General features: G+C 38.2%; 1 protein-coding gene across 2 annotated transcripts in view; it reads left to right on the top strand.

Annotated features, from left to right (window-relative positions):
- CEP120 (centrosomal protein 120) overlaps positions 1 to 26,689 on the top strand; it is a 32,054-nt gene extending 5,365 nt beyond the window's left edge. The window contains exons 6-20 of one of the 2 annotated variants that reach the window (XM_048503555.1): positions 584 to 781; positions 1,836 to 2,060; positions 2,186 to 2,390; positions 4,577 to 4,751; positions 5,378 to 5,503; positions 6,292 to 6,474; positions 8,741 to 8,837; positions 8,930 to 9,082; positions 9,707 to 9,796; positions 10,473 to 10,565; positions 11,136 to 11,297; positions 12,754 to 12,876; positions 14,798 to 14,896; positions 24,968 to 25,113; positions 25,735 to 26,689. In XM_048503555.1, coding sequence (XP_048359512.1) covers positions 584 to 781; positions 1,836 to 2,060; positions 2,186 to 2,390; positions 4,577 to 4,751; positions 5,378 to 5,503; positions 6,292 to 6,474; positions 8,741 to 8,837; positions 8,930 to 9,082; positions 9,707 to 9,796; positions 10,473 to 10,565; positions 11,136 to 11,297; positions 12,754 to 12,876; positions 14,798 to 14,896; positions 24,968 to 25,113; positions 25,735 to 25,990 — 2,331 coding nt within the window. In that variant the 3' untranslated portion in view covers positions 25,991 to 26,689. Of the gene's footprint in view, positions 1 to 583; positions 782 to 1,835; positions 2,061 to 2,185; positions 2,391 to 4,576; positions 4,752 to 5,353; positions 5,504 to 6,291; positions 6,475 to 8,740; positions 8,838 to 8,929; positions 9,083 to 9,706; positions 9,797 to 10,472; positions 10,566 to 11,135; positions 11,298 to 12,753; positions 12,877 to 14,797; positions 14,897 to 24,967; positions 25,114 to 25,734 lie in introns of both variants that reach the window. The other variant, XM_048503554.1, reaches the window with a different exon arrangement.
- Positions 26,690 to 27,272: the final 583 nt, after the last annotated feature.

The raw sequence follows: 27,272 nt of genomic DNA, 5'->3' as shown, positions 1-27,272 counted from the left end.
CATCGAGTCAAATGAGCCACAAGGACCAAGAAGTCCAACCCCTGCCATGCAGGAACATGCAATCAAAGCACTCCCAACAGATGGCCATCCAGCCTCTGTTTAAAAACCTCCACATAAGGAAAATCCACCACACTTTAAGGCAGCGTATTCCACTGTCGAGCAGCCTTTACAGTCAAGAAGTTCTTCCTGGTGTTTAAATGGAATCTCTTTTCCTGCATTTTGAATCCATAGGTTTATTCTATTCCCCTTTGTGCTCTTTGTTTCTGCTATATTTTCTTTAAATCTGCTATATTTTCTTTGAATTTTTTTAAAAAATATGTTTATTTTGCTAGTGAGTCCAATTTAAAATGATATGCCTGTCAAAGTAATACTGTTATGATGGGAACAGATTAGATAAGTGGCAAATCTGATACTACTTATCACTGGAACACACAGGTTATATTGGTAGCTTTATATTGCTAATACTGTATCATTGTTTAATTGAAATTGAAAATGTAATTGAAAATATTGGAATATGAAGCATTTTTATGAATGCTCTCAACTGTAGTGTTTCAAGGTTTTTTCCTTTTCTTGTTTCCAATAGCTAATACCTACCACAGTGAAACTTCCAGAACAGCAGCCGGAGTTCTTCTTCTATTACTCATTATTAGGAAATGATGTGACCAATGAACCATTTACTGACTTGATCAATCCAAACTTTGAGCCAGAGAGGGCCTCTGTTAGAATTCACAGCAGCCTTGAAGTTCTTAGAGCTTATTTTTTTACACACCCAAAGTTGCAGGTGAGGAATTTTTTTTTTGCTTTTGTTACATTAGCTGTATTACCTATGTTGCAACAAAGGTGGTCACAGGCTTTTTAAAAAGTGTCCTTTGCACTTAAAGAAAAGTACAGGGAAGCAATTAAAATTACTGTAGTAGTGGCATAATTTGATTAATAAACTGGCTCAGCCAGCTATGAATATACAAAGATTTAAAATTCTTACAGTTGCTGGTCACTATTTCCAAAAGTAGGTGCTTTAGATCAGCCATTTAATGCAGCATTGTGATTTTAGCAGCAGCTAGTCATGGGTTTCTGGAAACTGACCTGGAAACAGGAAATGAAGATGGTTACCATCTCCTGGTTTTTACCCTCAGCCTCTTCTATCCAAATTGCCTTTTAAGCATAAAATTTCCATGCAATTTTTATGAAATCTAATACACTTCTGAGTAGGACAAGGAATTCAGGTTTGAGTTCCATCTTCCTATAGATTTGGATACCTAATACTAGGGTCATAAAGCAAGCATGCTAAAGTTGTGGACCTGGAGAAGAATCAGCTGAAACCTGATGTTGGCATCTGCTTTCTACAGGCCCCTGCATACTTCCCTGTTCCCTTCAGTAGCAAGTAGCAGTTCTGTGTGCTTGAGCTGTTATACATGGAGAATTGCCAGTAACCACAGTAGCAAATGATTAAGCCAGTGCAAATTCTGTATCAGACTCCAAATTTGTTAGTGAGTTACATAACTTTCTAGGCGTCTTCTTTTGTATCTATTACAGAGTGACTCCTGATTTGCCATACAAGCAAAGAGTGACTCCTGATTTTCCATACACAGTAATATGACCTCTTGATGTCTGTTGCCCAGTTTTGACTCAGAGTCCAGGTTCTTGGAGAATGAGGCAGTTTGGGAAAGATTAGAGTCTGCTGCTCTGTTAGGTTCCAAGTTCCTCTTTTTAAAAAAAGAGTGTGCTAATTTTACTTGATGGCTTGGCTTTTATGAAATACCCAAATAATGTAGTGCCTTCTCAATTAAATATGATTCACACATCAGCTGTTTTCATGGTACTTTCTTGGAACACAGATCCATCTGTGCTGTGGAGACCAGTCTCTTGGAAGCACTGAAATACTTCTTACTGGATTAGTGAAGAAAGGAAATGTGGATCTCCATCAACAACCAGTAGCTATTGAAGGGGCATTCATTCTTGTACCACCAAATAGAGCCCGGCAAAAACTGCTTCCAGTGCCTTTGGATATGGCACCCACTGTTGGAGTATCAGTATCTCTACAAAAAGATAATGTTTCTCAGGTACATCTCTTTTGTTCTGAGTTTATTTATGTCTAAATGTGAAAATATAAATATGAAGTTGCAATAACTTTACGTCGTCCACAGAATGAAGTTTACCTTTTAATATACTGTATTGTTTTGTTTAGCCTACTGTTCAAGCAGTTCCACAGGCTGACCCTGATCATTTGAAGAAAGCTTTGCCTCCAACACATGATCAGGAAAGGAATCCTGAGCAGAGTTCTCATAATGCACCACCTCAGACTTGTCATTCTCCTCCCATGAAAGAGGAAGCAACAGAAAGTGAAGTGGAAAGTATTCAGTTTGACAGGAATTCAAAGCCGCAGAAAAAAGGTTAGACTTGTGTAGACATTAATGGTTGTCAGTTGGTTAGTAAAGCGGCTGATCATCCCAGTTATGGTCATGAAAGCAGACTACCTACAGATCAGGCAGGGGTCACCTACTCAGGAGATTCCCCACGTAAGCAAACAAATATTGTACATTAATCACGAAGGAAAACCCTCAGACTTAGGACGAAGATTGAAGATGCTGTAGAGAAAAGAGGGGAATAGGTGGGCAGGTGAATGGGAGAAAGGAGACATTTTGAGAAGTAGAGATTAGCAAGAAGTGCAATAGGATATTGTCGATCCAATACAATCCCTGAAATTTCTGCTATTGGAGTACCACTACCAGTAGTGATTATTGTATTTCACTACCAGTAATATTGGAATTAGGAATCAAGTCTTATGGGAAGGGAGAGAAGTCCTTTAAACTGTGTGATACACTGTGGTCAACTTGGCATCCAGAACCAAGCAAAGAATTGGCCTGCCACAGCGGATTTTTAATGTTCTGAAGGGGTTGTGTCACGGACCAGTTGCTTCTTCTGTAGCCACTGCTGTCAGGGACAGTGATTTAATTACACTTGCCAATTTTGGAAAGGGCACGATTATTATTTTCAGACAATTTTTCATATTGTCCTTATATCCCATCTTTCCGATATTGTAGCAATAATCTGCAGTATGGATACTTGAATGAAAGTGATAGTAATGCCATTCCAGACTTTCCTCTATGGAATTTTAAACAATAATTTTTGAAGTGCATACTGTTAACTGGAGATGGATTTCCAAATGCCGTTTCCCTGAGATTCCTTGCATGTTCTCCCTACCCCAGAGGCGTAGCTAGGAAAAATGGACCCTGGTGCAAAATCTGAGTTTTGTACTGCTGCGACCCCCCCCCCCCCCCCCCCCATGGGCAGCTGCTGTAATGCTGTAAACCACCCCCAAACAGCATCACTTTCAATGGTGTTTAAACTAGGGAGACCAGATTCTCCTTTTAAATCCAACTTAAAGGGAGAATCTGGGGTCACCAGTTAAAACAACATTGAAAGTGAAACTGCTTTGGGGTGGATTATTTCCCACCCTGAAACAGCATCACTTTCAATGTTTATACTGGGGACCTCAGATTCTCCCTTTAAATCCATGGTGAAGGGATAGATTTAAAAGGAGAATCTGGGGAAATTTGGGAGGTGCCTGCTGTCAGGGGTGCAATTCTTAAGCTAGCAGTACCAAACTTTCAGAGGCCCCTTCCGCACACGCAAAATAATGCGTTTTCAAAGCACTTTCACAACTGTTTGCAAGTGAATTTTGCCATTCCGCACAGCTTCAAAGAGCATTGAAAGCAGTTTGAAAGTGCATTATTCTGCATGTGCAGAATGAGCCAGAGTATCTTTAGGAGACTGTCCTGATGATACCACTGAGGTTTAGTGAAGTTTGATTCAGGGGATCCAAAGTTATGGGCCCTCAAAGGTGTAGCCCCAATCTCCTATTAGCTCCCATTGGAAACAATGGGGGATGGGATCATCCGCTTTGGGATTCCATAACTGGATGGTATCATCAGGAGAGTCTCCCAACAAATCCCTTAAATTTTGGTGCTGCTAGGCTAAAAACTGTGCTTCCTGCAGGCCAAAAACTGAAATACACTAAAAATACAAAAAAACCCACAAATTAGCCTGATTTTTTTGCCCCCCCTTCCCCCAGGCCCAGCGTGCACCCAGTGCAAGGCGCACCCCCCGGTCCCCTGGTAGCTGCACCTTTGCCCCACCCCGCCACAAGCTTATAACCTTCAGTTCGCAACTTAGATCTCCACTATTACCCTATACATTTCATAGGCAGTACTATGGAAAGAAATAGTTAACCCCTGCAGAGTGGACAAAGGCTGCTTAAACTATTCACGAAGTTCCAATTAAAGATCAACATGTAGCCACTATATAGCCAGGGTGCAGAGGGCTGCTTGAAATGTTAGGAACAGTATAGTGTGTACTTGCTTGCCTTATGGATCATGTGCCACACCAATTTGACAGAAACCTGTAGTGGAGTTTAATTAGTTCAGATTATAGTTTTAGAAAGAGAAAAGGTAAATTATCTCTGAAATAATATCAACACCATAGATTTGTGTTTCCCAGTGTTAGAACTGTATACGTAGCTTTGAAAGAGTGAAAGTTAAAACTTTAAAAAAAGCAAACACTCTGTTTTTCCTTGCAGCTTTGAATAATCTACCTACATCCCAATCTCAGCATGAAATTGGATCCAGTAGCCCTGAGCCTACTACAGGACAAAAAATTGCAGTTCCAGCAGCATCTCATCATTTCTGCTTCTCTCTAGATTTAAGATCAATCCGTAATATGGATGCTAGCTTTCCTGTAAATTGCATATTAAGGTATAACGTGTTTTAATTAATAGTTTTATATATGAGCCTGCTGAATGACCTTGGGCTAGTCACAGTTCCCTCAAAACACTGTTAGCCTCACCTACCTCACAAGGTTTCTGTTGAGGGGAGGGAAAGTGTAGTAGTTGACAAGCCACTTTGAGACTCCTTACAGGAGAGAAAGAAGGGGGGTATAAATCCTCCTCCTCCTATTGAGCTTGTGCTTTTCCAAGCATCCAGGAACATCTTGCAAGATAGATTCTGTAAGTTCCAGTACATTTATTTGGATGTCATCTGTTCAGTGTATTTCGTTCTTTTGTTGTGATGTTTTTCTGAAATTTGTCTGTTCTGAAATTAAACATTAACAATTAACATACTTTTATTATATATTCTACAATGATCATGCTTTTCAGGAATGCTCGACCAGTTGCTGCACCACATTTGTTGAGCATGTGTGCATTGAGTTCTGTTTTTGAAATAATGGATATTTTCCATATTTCCACACTCTAGTTAGCATCTTGTCATTAATATAGTTGGAAGTCTTCTAATTAAAAAAAACCTACAGTTACAAATTATAAGAATTCAATTGGAATTTTCCCCTCCTTCCTCAATAGGTACTCTTATCCATTTTTTGGCAGTGCCGCACCTATTATGACAAGTCCTCCTGTAGAAGTGAGAAAAAACATGGAAGTTTTTCTTCCCCAGTCCTACTGTGCATTTGATTTTGCAACTTTGCCTCATCAGCTTCAGGATACTTTCTTCAGGTAGCATCTATGTTGAGGCTATCGTTTTAGTAGTAAAATGTATCTGTTGTCTTAATGTATCTGTGCATGCAAAACAGTATTGCCATAATTGAAATGTTTTGAAGTTAGGTAAAAGTAGTTTCTGTGCAATCGTCAGGTTATTATTGACCCATAAAGTGACATCACATCACATGATTTACTAGGCAGACGTTGGGTACTCATTTTACTGACCTTACTGGAAGAATGGAAGGCTGAGTCAACCTTGAGCCAGCTACCTGAAATCTGCAGGGAGGACAAGATACATAGTATATACCAAATCTGTGATAATCAAAACATGAGCCATGTCATTGTTTTAGAGAAATTTCTTCCATTCTTTTATCTTATAAATAGGGAATAGAGGAAGTAAATACATTGAAGAATAGTCTTGAATATTGATACCAATTGTGAATCAAAATGTAAAATAGTCAAGAAGGGTTTTTTCTGGTTTTTAGAAATAGAAAAATCTTGATCCAAATATATCTTTTATGTGGAAAACTTAATATGAAAATCATTTAAACCACTTGTATAACAAATTCTAGAACTTCAACAGATTGTATTTCTAATAATTGCTGGCTTACACTTGTATCAGCCACTTAGCCCATCCATCCTAAATACCTAAGAAAATTGCTTTTCATGCTCATAAGGATTTTTCGCTTTATTTTGCCTGTCTTCATTGTATATTGCAATAGCCTACAAGTTTTTCACACATCTATGTAGGAAATCTGGAAGAACAAGATGCAGCTTACTGAGTGATAGCATTTGTGTTTTAGACTGCCGTTGCTGGTTGAGCTGTGGCACAAAGATAAAATGGCCAAAGACTTGCTTCTGGGAGTTGCTAGACTCCAGCTTTCCATTGTTTTGACCAAGGAAAAAACTCGTTTTCTGGGAGCTAACAGCGAGCAGTGCTGGCGGCAGATCTTCAGTGAAACTGTCCCTTTTACAGCAGCACAAGGGTATGGTGTATTTTATAAAGTGGAGGTTACTCTGTTAAAGCTGGTTTGGTTTCATATTCTAGTTACTATAGCAAACATCACTTTTAATTCGGTTGCATACTGCATTTGTTATCAAATGGAGGATCCTGCATGTTTGTTATTTAACCTTACAAATCTGCCCAAAGATGTATTGCTTGAATATGTAAATGGAAGAACCAGAGAAACAATTGAAGGGGTTTATTGCCTGTATCCTGTCTGAACCTTACAGATATTTAAAAGAATACATACAGTTGAAACTGTGTATTTGGTGTTCATTCATGTTAATTGTCCATTTTTGTATACAAATGCAATGGTGAAAAAAAAACCAAAACTGTTTTCTTGCTCAGTCTTCCAGATATTGTTGGTTGGCTTGGTCGAGTAAACTCCAAAATTCAAGATGATTTTTGGCTTCTATTAATTCTAACGGTGTTGAATATTCTGAGCTTTCGGAATGCCTAACTTCAATTCTGCCATCCCAATATACTCCCAACAAACATGGATGAGGATTGTATAACCTAATAACCACTAGATGGCAGTGGTTCAAACCTAATTGGTTATGGTACTTCATTTCAAGCACAAGTCACTGATACAGAAAAGTTACTGTAGTCCTATGTGTTAATTTGGTTTGTTTGAAGGGTGAATACCACTTCTAACTAAAATAGTTATTTGATGTTTCTGATATTTGCAGAGTAAGCTGTTTAATTTAAACACAGGATGAAAGGAAGCTCAGGAAATTAAAGACCCTTTGTACTCCAATATATTTTTGATTTTTAAAAAATTTGTTGTCTCTTTCTGAGTTAATAACGTATTAGGTCATTTAAATATGGCACTTGCAAAGAAAAAAATGTTAACCTGTAGTTTGCACTCAATTTCTTATTTGAATTGGGTCATTAGTAATTCAAAGTGGCTATGCATTTTCTACTAGCATACTCTTGTAACAGCTGTTCAGAGATCTGTCGTCTGATATGGTAATACTTGACATATTGCTGTTTGGCACACTTTGTGTGTGTGTGTGTTTGTGTGTGAAGTGCTGTCAAGCCATAGCCGACTTAGGCAATCCAGTAAGGTTTTCCAGGCAAGAGACTGAAAGAGGTGGTTTGCCATTGCCTTCCTCTGCATTACGATCCTGTTATTCGTTGATAGTCTCCCATCCAAGTACTAATCACAGCTGACCTTGCTTAGCTTCTGAGATCTGACAGGATCAGGTTAGCTTGGGCCATCTAGATCAGGGCAGCATGCTTTATAGTCCAGTTTAAACAAGACACTGGCAAGGGGAAAATAATGCAAGTTAGTCATTCTGACATCTGTCAGTTTAAATCAGACCAAAGCTTCAGTAGAATCTAGAACATTTATTCATTAACAGTAATGGATCTCAATGTCTACTACTTCTTGAGGAGCTGAATGTGGACACAGCTAAAGGACTTAATCAGTGGCTTAGACCTACATTGTTTGCACATTGTTTGCACATGTGCAGAAACTTGGATAGCTTATTTAAATGGACATTTCGGAATGAGCCCATTTGAAGAAGACCCGGACAGTGTCAAGGTAAGGGATGACCAAGTCCCTAGCACAAGTTACTGGAAAGATAAACAATGGGCCTAGCTGGTAAATAGCCATTACAAACAAGACTGGCTGTCACCAGATTAATTGGGGAAGGGCAGCATGAAAACTTGAGAAGTACATTCCAAACTCACTTTGAAAAGGGACAATACATCTTGCCAATTATCTCTTGTCAAGCTCTTTACATTATATTAAACCTGTTCAGCTTTCTGAGATCTTTGGTAGCCTAAGGTAATCAAGCTCCCTCAAACATTTTCTAGGAAAATTTACAGCCACCTTTGGAAATTTAAGTCTGTCAACAGGCTGAGCAAGATTTAGTAATCTTAACAGGATCAGTTGCTTTCTGAATAGCAGCACAATCAAAACCACTTTTAATAGGTTTTGACTACTTTGAGAACATAAGAATATGACATAGGTATATATTAAATAATCTTGTAATGCAGTATTCATCTTCCCCACTGATGTACATTCTGAGCTAGAAGAAACTTGATTCATAAGAACAAAAAAATACTGGTTCTTATTGAAATTGTGGAAATGTGTGGCTCTATAGTGAATTGCAGACGTGTAGTTTCAATGCGTTAAATACTTGCAGTGTTTTTACAGACATTTTGTCATACATTTTGTTGTGAAGCTAGGAGATCTACTTTGGAAGAAAAGGGCAATGAAATGGTTTGGGTGTCTCTTGTAGGCCAAGCAACAAGGTAGCAGAACTTTCATATACAGTGACTCTAGAAGATTATGGACTTGTGAAGATGCGTGAGGTTTTGGTTTCTGATTCTTCCCAGGTAAGTGAAACATGTCCTTTCATGGTGCGGAGAAAGACAGTTTTCAAGGAAGATTTCTCTTCCATCATTCTCTTCATTAATTTCATTCTTAGTGTTTAGGTGCCGATGAACCACCACAGATTCCTCCACCTCAGCCTGGTAATTGTCCAGAAGTTCAGCCAGAACCACGGGAAACTTTAGAATACAAAGCAGCCCTTGAACTGGAAATGTGGAAAGAGATGCAAGAAGATCTTTTTGAGAATCAGGTTACTGTATACTTTGTGTCAGTGTTGAATTGTAGGTTCCCAGGGGGATGTGATAAGTTTTACCCTAGTGTTGCAGTTTAAATGGCTGAGCAAGTAGGGTTAGGATTTTCTTTAATAAAGCACCAGTTCTTTAGTTACAAATACGTGTATTTGACATTTTTTTCTCCTTTGTTCGTTTATATATTTTAGCTCAGTTAGCTCAGGAGTCTGCAACCTGCTGCTCTCCAGATGTTCATGGACTACAGTTCCCATCATGCTGGCAGGGACTGATGGGATTTGTAGTCCATGAACATCTGGAGAGCCACAGGTTGCAGACCCCTGAGTTAGCTGTAAAAGCTATTGCTTCCTTGTAACTTTCTTTTTAGCCTTTACAGTCGAATACTCTTCTGTTGTTCTGGGAAGTGCTGTCCTCTTCATGATACAAGAGGACAGAACTGGGTAGAAAGTCCAGTGTTTTAATCTGGAAGCTATTTAGGGTATATGAAAAATTGTGCTATTTTGGTAGTTGCTTGAGGTAAGATGATGCTCTCAGCAGGGTTTTTAGCCATTCAGTCAGCATTCAATTCCCTTCGCATTTACAGTGTAAGCGTTTTTCATTGTGAATCTGTATTTTATTTTTTATAGTTGAAGAAGAAAGAACTGGCTCACATGCATGCTCTTGCAGAAGAGTGGAGAAAGAGGGATCGAGAAAGAGAAGCATTGGTAAAGAAAAAAGTAAGACTTCTTTTCCCTTGCATCTTTGCATTGTGATGTAACCTAGAAATGCAGCAGTCATGATGAAAGATATTTAGATATTACCTTACCAGAAGCAGACCTCGATATGTACTGTGATCTAAACTGTATGAGAACAGTTCAGGTAGCAAGCATTAGAAATAAACTGGCATTATGAGTGGTTATAGTTGGCCCATATCAGTCCATGACCTTACAGAGCAAAACTTTGCTGCCTCATCTTTCCATTGTAGCCCAATGAGTCCCTTGAAATGTAGTTCTTAAGAGTCAGCAGCCCTTCAGAAGTAGCACAGGACGCAGAGTCTGTAGAGGGGCAGGGCATTCAGTGAAAACCTCCTCTGCCAAAGACTTGTGCGGTCAAGTCTTTGGAACTGCATGGCTGGATAGCTGCCATTTTTCTTCCCAGTTGCCATAGAGAAAAGGCAACTACTATCACTGTTCTTGATTGTAGAAGTATTTTAGGAGAACAAATCTGACTGGAACACTTCCAGTACTTGATATTTGAAAATTCGCTGTGTGGAAAGTTGATTCTTAATAATGACTTCTTTTGGAAATTCAGACATTTGAAATCTTGCTTCCACTACAAGGACAATTAATTTGAAATGACAAACTTTTTGATCATTTATTTTCAATATTTTTTAAAAAATTGCTTATGTTCTAGGTTGCAGAATATACTATTTTGGAGGAACAACTTCAGAAAACTTTGACTGACTTAGAGAAGCGTGAAAAGCAACTTGTCAGTGCTGAAACTGAGGTAAATATGCACCAAACAGCATTGTCTTTTGTTGATATTTATATTAAAAATGCCTATGGGGAAACCAAATATTTTAACATCCAACCATGCCGGTTCCTGTTAGTCCAACATACGGAGTGTAAATTTTTGTCTGCCTTTCAGTACAGGCTTTTTCTGAGGCCTTTTTAAAAGTCTTTTGACAGATTGGGATGGGTGAGAAGTCCTTATTTGGTAGATGGAAGTTACAAAATGAGGGTAAGGCTACCGCCAAATTTAGTACAGAACATCTTCATACATAAAAGCTGGCAACGTCGAGCCATTTCAAAGTCCCTGGCACCAGAACTAATTCATAAATATGACTAGGAGCTAGGGTGTCTTTCTTATAACTCCCATAGTGGAATTATAGATACAGAAAATAAACATAGCATAGCTATATGATTACTATTAACATAATAAACATTATAGTCAAGAAAGTGTATGCTGAAATGCTAATATGATTCTGACAATAATCATCAGAGCTTCATGCTAAATGGGATAGTGCAAATGGTCATCTGAGCAGTTTTGAAGTTGTTGGTTTAAACATGTTTCAAGCTCCAGAGAGTTAAGAGAGAACTCCAAGCCGAGCATGAACGAAATCTGCAGGAGCTTCAAGATACAATTCGGCGAGTCAAGGAAGATTGTGCCCATCAGGTTGAGTTGGAGAAATCAAGGATCCGACAGTTGGAAGAGAACAAGATCCACCTGCAACAACAAGTGAGTGAAAAGTCCATTTTGCCAAGTAGGCTAAATATTTGCTTAAACCTGCAAATTACTTTGCACCTGTTAAAGAACAAATATATAATTACAGCCAAATTAAAATTAGGGTTTATTTGAACCATTCCAGTCAGCTGTCTGAGAAAGGCACATGAGGGCACTTCTCTGTTCTTTGTCAGTTTAGTTTGGTTTGACTTTTTAAAAGATTCTAATGTACTATATGCTTTCATAATGCTGCTTGTAAGTTTGTTGACTTTTACGTTTATGGGTAACTTGGAAATGATTGTAATGAGAAACACAACCTATTAGTCATCTAAGTAAACATATTAAGGCATTTAACTTTGTACATTGATTAAATGCAAATAATTAATTTACATTTTTAAAATCATATTTCATAAAGTCATAAATCAATTTCAATCATAAAGCCTTAAAGTAGTTAATTAAAATATCATTATCAAATAAAAATGTTTGATAATACAATTGGTGGAAAAACCAGAAGTCTTGAGTATCTCTCTAAAATAGTGGTAGATATCTGAAAGTCTTCCCTCAGAAGTAAGTGCCTCAAGTCAGGAATTATCAATCCTCAAGAATTAAAATTTTCACAGGAGGATTACTTTGTGTTTGGTGCTGATGGCACACACGTACAGAAATCCTTTAAACCCTTTTACAGACAAATCTGTTGTATGACAGAATGGTGAGATCACCCAGTAATGCCCCCCAAAAATGTATACTTAAAACTAGTTCTTCTCTTTATTAACTTCAGAAGGTGGGAACAATGGCTGCTTGTCAGCATCACAAAATTGGTTGATTTAAGTAGATCCCTCATCTTATCCTATCTTCTCCGTGAATGTTACAAGCTGGTGGCCTATGGGGAATTGTGTGTGTGAACTATTTGGAGCTTCCTAGTTCAACTCTCCTCCTTTGGAACACTGTAAACGCTTTAAATTCTAAGCTGGCCAATTTTCCCATCTTCTCGGGTTGTTGTTTTCCTTTGAACAGATTTTCAGATGTTCTAAGTATTATTGGGACAAGAAACATCCTTATTTATCAGCAGGCCATTTGTGGTGAGGATGGAAAGGTTCCTTCTACTTTTAAAGCAATATTCTTCTTGGGTATGGAATATTCCAAGGATGCCAAAGCGCTGGAAGGGGCCTTCATGGTCCACTCAACATTAACATTTGTTTTTGGAGAGAACAAGCAGGAAGCCTGCAAGGAACTGTTGGGCAAGGGCAGCAAGCAATGTGGAAGTTTCCTGTGCATTTTTCCTGTGTTTTTCTTTTATAAAACGGCAAAATTACTTTATTTTGCACTTCTCTGTAATCTTCTCACACTTGTGATATAGAGTTCATTGTGTCTTCTGTCTGGTTTGCAAAATGTCCCTTCCCAGTCACTTGCCAGATTGTCATCCAGATGTAAGCCTCTTCAAGTGTTCTGTTGTTTTTTTTTAAAAAAATAGATATATGAAGGGGAAAACAAGTATAAAGATCTGGAGAAAGAGTTTCAACAATACAAGGATCAGCAAAGCAGCAAACCAGAAATCCGGTTGCAATCAGAGATAAATATCCTGGCTTTAGAGAAGGTATGCCTGTGGATTTTTAGAAATGTTTCAGATCCATTCCTAAGGCTTTAAATGTATAATTGTGTTTTATAACATCATAAAAATATAGAACATAATTTTTAGAAGACCTAAAACAAACTCTACTTGACCTCAGCCGCAAAACACTGGCATAACTGTAAACATAATACAATTGTTTTTGGAAGAAGCTGTGGTTTTTGAAGATGTTGCCTGACAGTGATGAGAGTTTTCAGCTGTGTAACATCCTCTAAGAATTTTTCTCAATGAGTTTTTGCAATTTATCTATATCAGTATTTCCCCAAACGATTACAAAATACTCAACTAGAGTCTACTTGAAGTCAGTTTTGGATCAGAAATGGATGATGATCAACTTTATAGCCCTTTTCGCTTTTGTTCTCATGGTAGACATAAATTAGGAGCTTATCTTCACATGAACTCCACGCATCTCATGAGAGCACAATCTGTGCAATGACTCTGTTACAAGAACTGATGAATGTGTGGTTTTTCCATGCATGTACTCCTCCTTACATACGTTCTGGCTCATTTTCTAGAAGCAGTACAAGGGTTATAAAATTCTCATTTTCCAAATTCTTACAGTAGGACCATTGAGTGTATTTCAAGGATGACAGATTTCATGAGCCCAGCATCAATATGGGCTAGGGTTGCCAACCTTCAGGTCGTGACTTGAGATTTCCAACTATTATATCTGATGTCCAGGTGACAGATCAATTCACCTGGAGAAAATGGCCACTTTGGAAGGAGGACTCTATGGCATTATACTGCTCTGAAGTCCATCCCTTTCCCAAACTCTACCTTCCTCAGGCTCCACCCCTAAAATCTCCAGGTATGCGCCTTGTCCGTAGAGAATATAAGTAATGGACAGTGATTACTGTTTGCAGACTTGTTTTTTATGTGTAGACTTGAAACTTTTCTGTATCTTTATATCTTGACTGTTTTTAAAATTTATTGTCCACCGTAGCTTGGTATTGGTTTTACAAGATCATTTATTTTTAATGGGTAATTTCATAAGATACCTGCTTGATAGCAATGAAGATAGTTAGCTTCATTGGCTTTCTCATGGCAATTGATTCTACTTCTTTTGTATTTTTGGATTTGGGAATAGTTATGTAAGTTGTAAAAGAATGCTTAATTCAGGTAGTATCAGAATCCTAGGCAATCACAGGGTCTGAAATCTTTCTTTTGTCCTTAATGCAATTTTTATACATCTTGAGCTGTGTTACATTTGAGATGCCACTCAGTTTGGATGGACACATATTGTTAAATATTGCCTAAAGCTAAAACTGCCCTTGTGAGGAGACTGCATCGTGGTGTTGTATGATAGCAATAACAGGGTTCCCTATGCCTAGGGCCCAATACCAGGCCCAACGGTGTAATTTAAATTTCATAGGTGATAGAGCGGTAGTGCTAACAGTAGAACTGTCAATTCTTACTGACCAGTTGAGAAGACCAATCAGTGGGGTTAACAGTACCTCTTTTTTAAAAAAGAGTGATGACTCAATGACCTTTGAAACTGATGGCTCAAGGTGTAATCTATTCAAATTAAAAGGGACACAGTAGTGGCAGCTTCAAGTATAAACCATGCCAAGAACTATTGTCAATTGAACTGGTTGTTACAGAAAGATGGATGTTATCCATGACTCTTTTTGAAGATTTCAAAAGCTGTTTACATAAACTGTCAAGGAGTACAAACTAATCTAGTTTTGTTTTATTAGACAATGAAAAGAAGGCTGTTTCTTAAACAAGGATATGCCTGCGTGCCACAATATTTACATCAAATTTCATAAGGACTTAAAATGTTATGTATTATACTAAACAGTTTTTCTCATTCATTCTCTACATGCATAATCAAGTAGTGATTTTGAACCACTATCACAGTATTTGAGATAACTTGATTCTTTAATAGGGGGATCTCGAAAGGAAATTGGAATCGGCCACCAAGTCAAAACTGCACTACAAGCAACAGTGGGCTCGGGCTTTGAAAGAACTAGCGAGGCTAAAACAGGTATGTAAAAGGATTAAAATAAATGATCAGAGGGGACGTTCATATGCTTAAGGAATGCTGGGCTAGTATCATCCAGTAACCATGCTTGCAATCGTGCTTTCCAATAGTAGCCTTGATTACTTAGATTTAGAAACACTGCGTCAGCTGGCCCTCTTCTGTTGCATTTTGTTCTGAATTCACATACCTTTAGAGCAGGGTCCCCCAAAACGGTGCCTGCCAAGATTTTTAAAAAGTAGACGGGGCCATAGTAAGGGAAGGATTTTTTATTTCATTCATTCAAATGAAATCGTTTTCTGTGGCTGCAATAGTAGCTGCAGTCACTGGAGGATCATATGACTGATGAATACCTGAGCTTTCCTTAGTCAGTATGTGGGTCCATTCTGCCTTTGGGCTTTAGTTTTTATTCTCCCTTCTCTTTCTCCCTCTTCTGTGATTCATTTTCAAACTGAGGAGGGAAATATCATGCTTGGCTTTGCCTCCTGTGACATCCATTTTTAATTTGGTGCCACCTCCTGCAGTAGCCATTTTGGAATGATGCTCACCGATGCCTCTCAGAATTCCAAAGATGCCTGTGGATTCAGACAGTTTTGGGACCCTTGCTTTAGAGAGTAATCCTAGTTCGACGTACTTGGTGTATTCAGTGAGGATTGATCCCAGGAGAGGGCTTTTAGGGTTGCAATGTAAATTACACTTTGGTAATGATTTTCAGCTGAGCTTATATAGATGAATTATGTAGGGCAAAGTATCAAAAGTAACTTTAGAGGTGGAATTTCTCAGTTTTATAAATGAATTCTAAATTGTCGCAACTATTACCTATTACGTGTAGCCTCGGCTTTCACAAATTATATGAGATATAACTCTGAATTTTGAAAGAATCCCAAATAGTCTTGACTGTGCAAATGATAAAGAGCAATCATTATTCTTTATGTATAGCTATCTTTTTAAACTAACATGGAGAGTGCTCATGTTACATGCTTACATTGTTTGCCAAAATAATGCCTACATAGTTGGGTTGTGTAGATAATTCTTACAATGTACAAAAATGCCTTACAAACCTTGTCACATTAGTCCTTCCAACAGAAATGTAATCCCACTAAAAGGTTCTGAGACTGATGTGGGGAGGGCTAATTGATGCAGTATTTGGACCCAGCTGTTTAGCATAGTGAATCTGCAGTTCCAAAGACTGATAATGTCTGTGTCCTGACCATTGCTGATTTCCCTAAAAACAAAGTTTTCTGTATTGGCCTGTGGAAATGGAACCCAGTAGAACATTTCAAGTAGGTTCATGGATCATGCAAGAAAGTTGTTGCTTCATTATTTCTGTGATTAGCTGCAGCAGATCTAATTTTTCTGGTTCACTGTTTTGGATGACAACTGAATCAGAAGAACTACTTTTTTTACTCCACTTTTCTCTACCTTTAAGGATTCTCAAAGTGGTTTATAATTGCTTTTCCTTCCTCCCTCCACAACAAACACCTTGTGAGGTATGTGGGGCTGAGAGAGTCCTGAAAACACTGTGACTAGCCCAAGGTTACCCAACAGGCTTCATGTGTAGAAGTGTGGAAACAAACCAGATTAGAGTCCACCTCTCATGTGGAGGAGATCTCTAGATTAGAATTCATGCTCTTAACCACTACGCCACTCTGGCCCAACTGCCATCTTGATCAGAACCAAATATCTGAATTGGCACAACAAATTATTATGATGCTTTTCAGTGTTTTTACCTTTAAATAAGTATTGTCAAAACTTGCTTAAGGCTCTCTGGAAATACTTTAAACACATATGTGTTACGGATAAACTTACAAAAAAGAAATTGGTATAAGGAATCTTTAATTGTGTTTTGAATATAAAATTACAAATTTAGAAGCCTTAAGGAATGTTAAGTCTGCTTAAGTTCTCATGATTTGTGTTATTTTTTGTTTAGGTTGGAGTTAACATCATGATAATTTTACATTGATTCTGGTGAATAGCTGTGGGGTTGTACTTTGTGCCAGAAATATGTCTCACCAGAGCTCTCTGGAGGACTATACAAAACATTTATGTTGTGAGAATTAGATGCAGAAAGCCATATCTTGGATTGTTAATAAATGTTAATGACAAAACCCAGCTGGCAGGCTTTTGCAGAATGCGATCAAATACTTTGTGGCCAGTGCCAAAAAAATATTTAAACAGATTTCCATTAATCAAAAGCAAGCAGTCTAATCAAGCTGTGAATTTTAGGATCATAACAAGCATCCAAGTATTTAGTATAATACCCTTTTATTTCAGCCTGTTTGTTTAATTACTAGCCCACCCTAACCCCTGTGATCAGAGCAGGTAAAAGTCCTTTTAAGTTCAAAGACTAACTACTAATAGAAATAAAAATATTCAGCTACAAGTGTATGTAATTTTAATCTAACTATGGAAACATGCTTAAAATAGCATCAGCATTGTTTCAGGAAAGCCAGTGCTGCTGCTTCTGAAAATGCCACTATGACCTAGAGAGAGCTGATCAAATTCTTCAGGGAGAAAATTGATGGGTCCACTGTGGAAGGGGAGTGGTTATAGGCCTTTTATGATAAACTGTGTGAACTGGGACTTTCACTAGGTGATAATTTATTTAATTATTATTCAGGAAACCATTTGGAAACTGCCAGAAGTAATTATGTCATTTGATAGGGCTGGGTTATTGACTGATTCATATAGGACGTGTTCTCCTTTGTATTATGGTTACATCTCTACAACCCCTGTACAATTGCTAAAATTTTGGGTACTATAAAAATCCCAAACATAGAGGTTTAATTTTTCTGACAAGGTGTAACTCACTTCCAACAGTTGAATGCACAGAAAGTCTTAAAGGTGTTCTCTGTACTGAAAGAAACTGTTCTTGTACACCTGGAGCTATTGAGACCATCTCTCATACGTTGTTATACTGTTCTTTACTTACAGAACCTAGGCATTTTTAGTGTACCAGTCTGCTTTTCAGTGAAACCAGGTTACTGTATGTCACAACATTACTACATTGCAGTGCATAAGTTTCACATATACAGGATTGTTCTCTGTGGATCGTGTACATGATACACTTCTTTCCATCTAAGATTTTTGAAATATGACAACATTCGTAGATGACCATTTAGGATTGTAAAATCAGAACTATATATGGTGAAGTTCAGATGTCAGAGCTGAATATTGATTCCACAAAGTTGAAGTGAATATTGATTCCATTATATCTGTTTATATTTTGGATTGAGTTTTTGGGAAGAAGTGAACATCACAGTGAGTAGTTCTTGTTACTATTACACTGGATAACTGTAGTACATTGCTGTTGCAGATGTAAGGGCGCAAAGAGATTCTTCTCCTGTAACTCTAATCAACTGGAAACTTTAACCCATTCCCTCTTCTATTGCACAAAATCTGAGGGAATTAGGAGAAAATATGCAAATACTCTTCCCTTGAACTGTGACAGGATTCCAGATACTCAAAATATCTTGTACTTGCTAAATAACCCTGATCTTGTAGTTTGTGAATTGGAGCCAAAGTTTTACTAGAAGTTATACACCCTAAAGGATAGTTCTGTTTTTTAACTTTGTTGTGTGACTCTATTCTTAAGAGATTCTTTGTTATTCTCTTCGGCGATTGTTTTAAATCTGGTTTTTGTTTTTTGTTTTTTTCCTGTATTTTACCTGTATTGTCTTATATGCCAATAAAGGCTTGGTGCTATCCTGCAAACAAAGAATGTCACAATTTAGGTTTGCTGACTACAGTGGGATCTGTCTAGAATTTGAATGTTTTTGTACAAGCCCTGAAATATGTACATTTTAAATGAGTGGCTATTGGAAAGTTTAAGGTTTGCCATTTTTGTACTCCTTGTGGGTTTGTTCACCCCAAAGCCAATGTATTTGTTTTAAACAAATACAGACTTCGTTGGCTGACACAGGCTATATCTTGTCCAGCCTCCTGCTTAGCCTCTCAAAGTAATTAATGTGATTAATTTGAGTAATTTAGCCAAGGAGAGGATGTAAATCTTTGCTTAAAAAAACAGAGTCCAAATCTCAGTTAAAAACTGTGTCTTGAAACCATCCAGACCCTTCTCCTGACTTGTCAGCTCTAGGTTATTTTCAGAAAACTTGAGTTGAGTTCCTTAGGTTTAGTTGCACATTTTTTCCCACAGCCTTGCTTGGTATGCGCAAGTCAGAGAGTGAATAGTGGCTGCTATTTAACCATTGTTTAGTCTAGCATATGTATGTTTACATCTTCCCTCTGGATTTATAAGCTGCTATGACAAAATAAAGATCGTTCTCACTTGATTGAAGAGCCTCTTTTCTTTAGCACCTGGCAGCTTGCAAGGATCTTTTTGCAGATTGAACTTAAATATTTATTTTTTCTTAGTGATTTACTAGTTGTTTGTATTTTTATTGTTGTCAGACAACAACTGAGTCCAAATAATGAATTGGAATAGCATAAAAGTTCTCCCTCTGATCTAGAAAAGTGCAAACTTTGCAATGAGGAAATTAAAAGTGTTAGGAAATGAAAAGTGAGGGGGTATATGGGCCCTTTGGGGCATGATGTCCACTTAGTGTCCCATGTTGCTGAAATGCCCATTGAAGGGTAGATAGTTTCTTTCCCATGCAATTGAGAGCAGGAAAAAGGACCTCAGCTTGCAACTGTGCAGTGTGGGAAATACAAGTTGAATATTACCGGAGAAAACATTACATGTTGGAACAAGTTGATCAGTGGAAACCATTCTGTAACTCCTGTCCAAAAAAGCTACATAAACATATACTTTTGGACTAGATGGCTTTTTGGTTTTTTTAATTGTGAGCTTTATTTGAACCTTTGAAGCAGTGTTCAAATGCAAATGTAAAAAACATAAGCATGAAATAAAGGTTTTCTTCATGATGGGACAGTAGCCCACACTGTCCTGTGTATGCAAAAATAAACCATTGCAAATCCCTGTTTGTGCAGTTACAATTAAAGCAGCTACAGAGTATTGAAGGACTGCATTTTTCTTGTTTAGTTACTTCATTTACCTCCTGTCTTACTCCCCAATGGGGACCCATAATGGCTTACCTCCTCTACTCCGTTTTATGCACAACCAACCTGTGAAGTAGGTTAGGATGAATGTGTGTGACTGGTTCCAGGTCTCCCAGCAAGCTTCCACAATAGAGTGGGGATTCATATCCAGCTTCCCAGATCCTAGTCCAATATGCTGACCAATACACCATTCTGGCTCTCTCTGTTCAGTTTACTTTAGAGGCTTTTGAAACCAGGGTCAACACAAGGCATTCTGATTTTACAAAACAATTAAAATCATCAACGAATTCTAGGAGATGGCTTAAAATGGATGTATTTGAAAAAAAGGTGCAGTAAAATAGACTTCAGGTCAGCGACAAACATGGATATAGAATCCTTTCCAGTAGAAATTAGACTTTTACAACCAGTCCTTTCTTTTTATAAACGTCTGATCTAATCATCATAAATCTTATACTTTAGACAGTCTGGTTCTCATAGTTCAATTCTATTATACATGAAAAAGAACTTCTATCATTAAAATTAGTTATTTGGCTGCTTCGTTTGTTGTTCTAATAAGAATGTTGAAAATGCCTTGGGTATTAGGTGCCACTGGACAGTTTTTACATTCCCTTTTCATCTAGTTGTGAAAGCTATTTTAGGCCTTATAAAACTCTGTAGCATAGACTGCTGTTTTACTTTCTATTTAAAGTGTGGTACAAAGGTTCTAGTTCTCATGATTTTGGAGAAGTGGAAGGGGTTAATAAGGAGTAGAGTGTGACATTTCCTGATGAACTGTACCTTTGTTGTGATTTAAGAGGGGAAAGGCACAGGTTGAATTTTCTATGCCAAGTATTAAGCCCTATCCACCCCCAGTGTGTTATCCCTTCCAGGCTATTCTCTATTTTTGAGATCATGGGTGTCCTGCCCTTTCTCAGTTAGGCTATATCAGTCATAGCATTATCTGTTAGGTCTCTGAAGTGTGCTCTGGATCCAAGTCAAGCCATGGGTTAAAATGCTAAAAGGGATGAATGCAATGTGGAATCCAGTTATCTTTGGAGTGTGATTGCTGTAGTAATGATATGTTAGCCACGTAATGTTGAAGAAGCATATTCCATAACTTTAAAAGTCTGGTCATATATGAATTGTATGAAGTCATACTTTTTGTAGTTTAAATTACAGTTCTGCAAACAAGCATACAACAGTTCATCTCAAAAATCTAAGTCTGTAAGGGGATACAATATTTCATAGCTATGGAGTTCCCTTCTCCTGGGAACTTGCCTTGCAATTGAGTTCGGGTGCCTTTTTGAAGTAGTGAATGCAAATTGGTTTTTAGAGGTCAGGGGTGAGGAAAAGAAAGGTAAACTTAGCACTTGTCATTATTCAAACAAGCTGTTTGGATGGGTTGATCCATTAAATAATGTTTGGCTCTTATGATGTTTAATATACGTAAGACTATTACAGCTAACTTTGTGTAAAGTATGCTGCTTCAACTCTAAAGATGGGAGATCACAGAGAGGAATGCAGTTTGTTTTGAAGCTATTAATTGAAATTATCATCATAACCTTTTCTCAAATGTCAGTGGCCCTAACAAGTTGTTCCTTTCAGGGAAACGTACAGAGAACTACAATTTTGGTATTTTATCCAGTTACCTCCCTCCCTGGTGAGGAACTACTGTCTTCCTGGTCATATTGGCCTTAGATTGAAATCCAGCATGATCAGATGATTAGCTATCTATTTATCTGTGTACAGAATGGCTGTTGTTAAAATACCCATTCATGTAATCTTCACATAATGTGAAAATAGTTATCAATCACAATTGTGAAACAGAAGGAATATAATGGCTTTTGAAAAATAATGTTTTATTGCTTTTCAAGATCCCAGGGGCAGTGAAATTCAGAATGGCTTGCATTTTGATAAATTTGTTAGAGATGCCATTCTGTTAAATGGACAACTTAGTAGTCAGTTGAGTTAGTATTTGCTTTTTTACCAAGTTTGAAGTGATATGACACACTTCTTTCAGGTTATTTTCAAGAGTACTTGAAAAGCATTCAATAGTTTCAGCTCAACAGAAATTTGAGAAACAGTGTGTAGCATCTATCTATGGATATAATGTTTGTGGGAAAAGCTTATGTGCAAGAGAAGATGAATGTTTTTCTGCTAAAGGAAGGTGAAAGTATTTTTGAAGAGCTTAGAGGTGGTCCTGAATCTGACCTTGCTTTCTGAAAAGTAGATCAATGTTGTTGCTAAGAGGACTTTCATTAATATGATTAGGAAACATTCCTCATTTCTAGACCCTGCAGATGTAGATGCAGTCTTCTGAAATCCATAGACTAGGTTGCTGTTATGTTCCACATGGGGTTCCCTTGAAACTCACTCAGAACTACAATGCCCCCATGGAGCTTTATGCTCCCTCAATAACCTGCTGGTGGTCCCTGGCCAAAAAAGTATCCTCAACTCTGGTCTGATGGAATGTTCTCTGTCAAACAAGACGAGGACATTGCAGGACTTATCTCAACGCTACAGAGCCTACAAGATGGAGCTATTCTGCCAGACCTATAATCAAGTGAAGTAACAGGAAGTAGTGGGTCCATCTTGGTTAGCCTCCATTCTTTCCCTCTCCCACTTTCCTTCTATGTTACAAAATTGGGAGAGTTAGTAGTAAGTTGCAGAATTCATTGTGCTGTAAAGCCCTTCATAGTCCATGAGCCTCATATTTGAAGGGCTGTATTTCCTTGTTTTGTTCCATATCCTGCTGAGGTCCTCAGAGCAGTTACTTCTAGCTCTCTCTTCACCTTGTGAGGTGTGAACTTCCATAGGCAGATTGTAGGTTTTTTCTGTTACAGCACTGATCCTCTGGGAAGGGGCTTCCAGACGAGATCTCGAGAACTCCATCTGTGCTACAGTTTCAGATATAGCCTAAGGCAGTGTTCAGTTGTTGATGTGGTACATTCTGAAAAATGGTAGACATTGGCTCTAGTTTTCACTATTGGACTTTAATATACTAGCAGTAAAGTTCATTTTAACCTGTGATAAAATGGGCTCTACACAGGGGGGAATGCGGGAGGTAGACTGGTGGTAGGTTCCATCTGCCCACCTTCTCCCACCCTCCCAGTGCTTATCCCACCTCATCTCCTACCCCCACCAACTCACTCTGGGGTCGCTGTGGCTGGGCCTGCTGCAGGGTTTGCCAAGACGGGTTGGTTGTTAGTGGAGGTGGGAGGGTGGTTTTGGGGCCAGCCGAACAGCGGGCAGCAAGGCACCTCTGATCCATGGGGCCAGGGTGGTTTGTGGGGGGGGGGGAGTAGGTGGGTGATTGTGAGAGGGAGGGTGGCAGTGGATCTGGCAGGAAGTTCGGCTTCCCAGTGGCCGGGCCACCAGACTGGGTTTGCTACTGGGATGGGGGAAAACAGGCAGGAGAGTAGTTGGAATGCGAGAGACAGCCCTTCCACCAGTGGATGCACAGGACTGAGTGCTGACTGATGGGGATTCATTGTCGGAAGGCAGCGATTGGTTGACCTTTAGGGAATTATATATGGTAAGATTGGTAGTAATGATTGATTGCTGGGTGTCTCAAACAGAGCCAATATTTAAAAAAAATTAAATACATGATGCAGTTAGCTTTCATTATATTCTGACTCCTTGTGGCTGAAACGTTAGGGCAAGAGTGCTACCTAGGCTGTCTGGGATCTTACTTTAGAATAACCTGTGCATTGTCATTCCACACTAGACCATCCTGACAGATTTAATCCCTTTGAACATAGGGCAAAAGTTTGAGCCTGAACATCTATTTGCCATGGAAGTTCATAGCCCTGACCGGCTGTTTGATGAGGGTGGGACTATTTTTTATAACTCTCTAGTTGATAATAGTAGCTTCTGATATCAGAGATGGAGCTTTGCATGGCACTCTCTAGACCAGCTCATCACTCTTATAAAGGAGGCTGGCTTAGGTCCAATTCCACTGACTATTTATATCTGGACCTTTGGGACTTTACTCCTCTTTGCTTTTCAAACAGAAAATGGGTACACCAGTAGGCTGGATAGAGATTAAGAGCTTCTCAAACGTCTTGTTACAGCAAGAAACTCTGCACATGTTCTGAGTAACTTGATTTCATCAGATCTGAGAAGCTAAACAGGGTCAACTCTGGCTAGTATTTGGATGTGAGATCTTCAAGGAATATCAGGGATGTGGTTCAGAGGCAGGCAATGACAAAGCACCTCTGAATAGTTCTTGCCTTGAAAACTGTGCAGGGGAACCATAAGTCAGCCATAACTTGGCTGCAAACAAACAAAAACCCAAAATGTGTGATTGGCTGAGTTAGTTCAAAAGTATTTTTTTTAAAAAATTGAGTATCTCTGTCCTTGTGTTTTGTTTCACCTGTTTTCAGTCACTTCTTTTTAATCCAGACACATTTTTTCCTTTTTTGTTCTTTTATAATAAACATTTTTATGAACACAGATTTTGGTTTTTCTTACTACAATGTATTTCTCTGAGATCTTTTTCTAAACCTCTTCCCTGTGTGCTAGGCTGTACAGGCACCACCTTGGTGGTTATAAGATGTTTTCTAGGGTTCCTACCCTGTTGTTTTGTTATTGCTCTAGTACTGCACTGGAAAAGTGACTTGTCAGCAGGTCAGTCCAGTTGCTTTCAGGGGGTCCTGAGTGGTAGCAGCTGGTTTCCAGGCTATTTTCCCTGGGAACTTTTGCTCTAAGGGAAGTTCCCAGTAAGGAAAGATACCATTCTCCGGATTCTACTGTAACACCCCTGTAAAAATATTCTGGTATGTCTTACGGTTAGTTATAATAACTTACTTGCTTGTCTGTTCGTATAACAAGATACACCTATGTGTGCTTGCCGTGCACAAATATAGATGTTTCTGTGCTATTTCAGACCTGAGACTGTTCCTCAGTCTTGCCTCAGGTTTCACTTTCCGTGTATATGCTCCTTCCGAGCTACCTTTGTGTTGCTTGTAAATTACCTGTACGTGAATGTTCTGCCATGTTTTTTGTTGATCGCACATAGTGGTAAGGATTAAGTTGGAATCTGCATGAGGTAATTGAAATTGTTTGGTTTTTCCTTAGCGTGAACAAGAGAATGCAATGGCCCGCCTTAAAAAGCAGCAGCAGGAGCTGGAGCACATGAGGCTTCGGTATCTGGCAGCAGAAGAAAAAGAATTGGGGAAGGCTCAGCAGCAAGAATTAGAGGATATCAGAAATGAACTGAACAGGTATTGTACCATTTGTTGGATTTTTACTTCTGCTGCTGAATAGGTGAGGGTTCAGCTAAGTCAAACTTAATTGGCTGTCAGTACAGTAAAAGAACACAGCTTTTGGTCCCTTAGGTAATATTTGTCCATTTATAAAACGTAACAATCTTGTATTATAGAAAATCTATGCCAAAGGCCACCAGACCCAGTTTTTTATCTTGACTGTAGCTATATTACAGCAAGCCTTTTTCCCCCCTCTCTTGTTCTAAGCAAACCTATTTGCTGTATAAAACGATTCATAAATGGTGCCTGTTCACAAATCTCTGGTGGACACAACACTTTTGTTTTAAATGGCTCAGTAGTTTCAGTACCTTTTGACCTTATGTCTTCTATGAGTTTTTAAACAGGTTGTTTCTTGTTAAAAATCACTCAGATACATAGGCATTTGATCAAAGGCATTCTTGGCTTCTAGTAATAGCCTTATGCAATAAAGAAAGTGCTGAAGCTCTTAATATTGGGTGATAGTTTCTGTTTCTGGGACAGTACAACTTAACTTTTTTCACTGAAGTAATTTCAGTAAAAAGTTATTCTCAAAACCAGTTAGATGTGAAAACATCGACTCTGTTCATTTTTTCTTCTCAGATTAAAACAGCAAGAAGACAAAAAGCATTTTCCTGATTCCCGAGAGGTCTTTGGTTCACAGTTGCAAAGTGCTCATACTCAACAAATAAATGAGAGTCTGGATGACTATCTTGCCCGTCTAATAGAAGAGAGAGATACATTGCTGAGGACAGGAGTGTATAACCATGAGGACCACATTGTAAGGGAACTTGATCGCCAGATCAGTGAGATTCTGGCCAAAAGAAACAGCAGCAAGGAGCAGACCATAAAGAGCTGAATTTTTCCTTTCTGCATAAGGGAGAACCTCAGTTTCAACTAGTCGTTCATTGTATCTTCAAAGACAATATTCTAGAAGACTTAGAGACTTGCTTTACTCTTCTCTCAAACTTTCTGCAGTATGCATACCACAGTTCTGCTGTTCTGAGGCTGTAAGAAAGAAGAGCGTGAATGAAAACATTTTAGATAATTTCATAGTGTTTGCGCATATATATATATATTTAATATTTATTTGGGGGGTAGCTGAGTATCTGCCTTCCCTTGTTGCCTCAGCTTGTTTTATTTGATAGTTTGTGTTTCCAATTCAGTTTTGTATATCTGTTTGGTTGTTTTGATTATTTGTTTTATAGGTATGTACTGACTGGTTTGTCTAGGTATTTATCAAAACGTTATTTTAATAAAATTGTACTAGGAAAAAAGGGCTGCAGCATCTTGGGACTTTTTTTTCTAGAAAGTGATCCGAAAGGTAAATATGTTGCTCCTTGTCATCTTTGAAATCTTTGTATTCATCAGAGTACAGAAAATTTAAAACAAACCACCATAGTTTATAAATATGTAAACTGTATATGTTACGTTGAAGCTCTTTCACAGTTCATATCTATTCACAAAAAGTATAATCCTGGTTAGTACTATGTTTCATCTATAATTTAAGTGGAGCTTGTTCAACATTGAAATGAATGGTGCAAGGATGCGTGGTAGATCGGGCACAAACTCCCTTCTGTCAAAGAACTATACCCATAGTCAATTAATAGCATATCCAACCCTGTTTCACTAGTAATAGTTCTCCAACACAGATATGGTTTCCTTGCAGAAAACATATAAAAGTTCTGCTTTTTGTTACTGGAAGGCAATGCATATGAAAGGTCCAATCCATACATCTCCCAGTGATAGAATACCTGTTGCCACTTGATTGTTAGCCTATCCATGAATCTCCTAGCATAATAAATACAGTGTATTCTGTTTCATCAAACAGGCTGTAAAGGTATCTATTAATTTCTTGAGAGGGTTTTTCTAATTTTTTAAAGTAACCATAAGAATGATTTAAATAAATTTCTGTTTGATTTAGCATACTGTATGTATTTTGGACAAGGAACACAAAATTTCCTGTCAACCACGTATCAGCAAAAGGAGATTAAAAATAAAGGAATAGGAATTATAACACTGCTAATTTTTCATACTCTTTACCTAGTTACATGTTATGACAGTAAGTGATACAACAAATAGTGTTTTCACAACAGATAAGCATGCGGTCAGGTTAGCAATGTGCGTTATGTACTCTAAGG

This window comes from Sphaerodactylus townsendi, linkage group LG07 (assembly GCF_021028975.2).
Source record: "Sphaerodactylus townsendi isolate TG3544 linkage group LG07, MPM_Stown_v2.3, whole genome shotgun sequence".
NCBI classification, from domain to species: Eukaryota; Metazoa; Chordata; class Lepidosauria; order Squamata; family Sphaerodactylidae; genus Sphaerodactylus; species Sphaerodactylus townsendi.
This window is presented reverse-complemented; position numbering and strand designations above follow the sequence as displayed.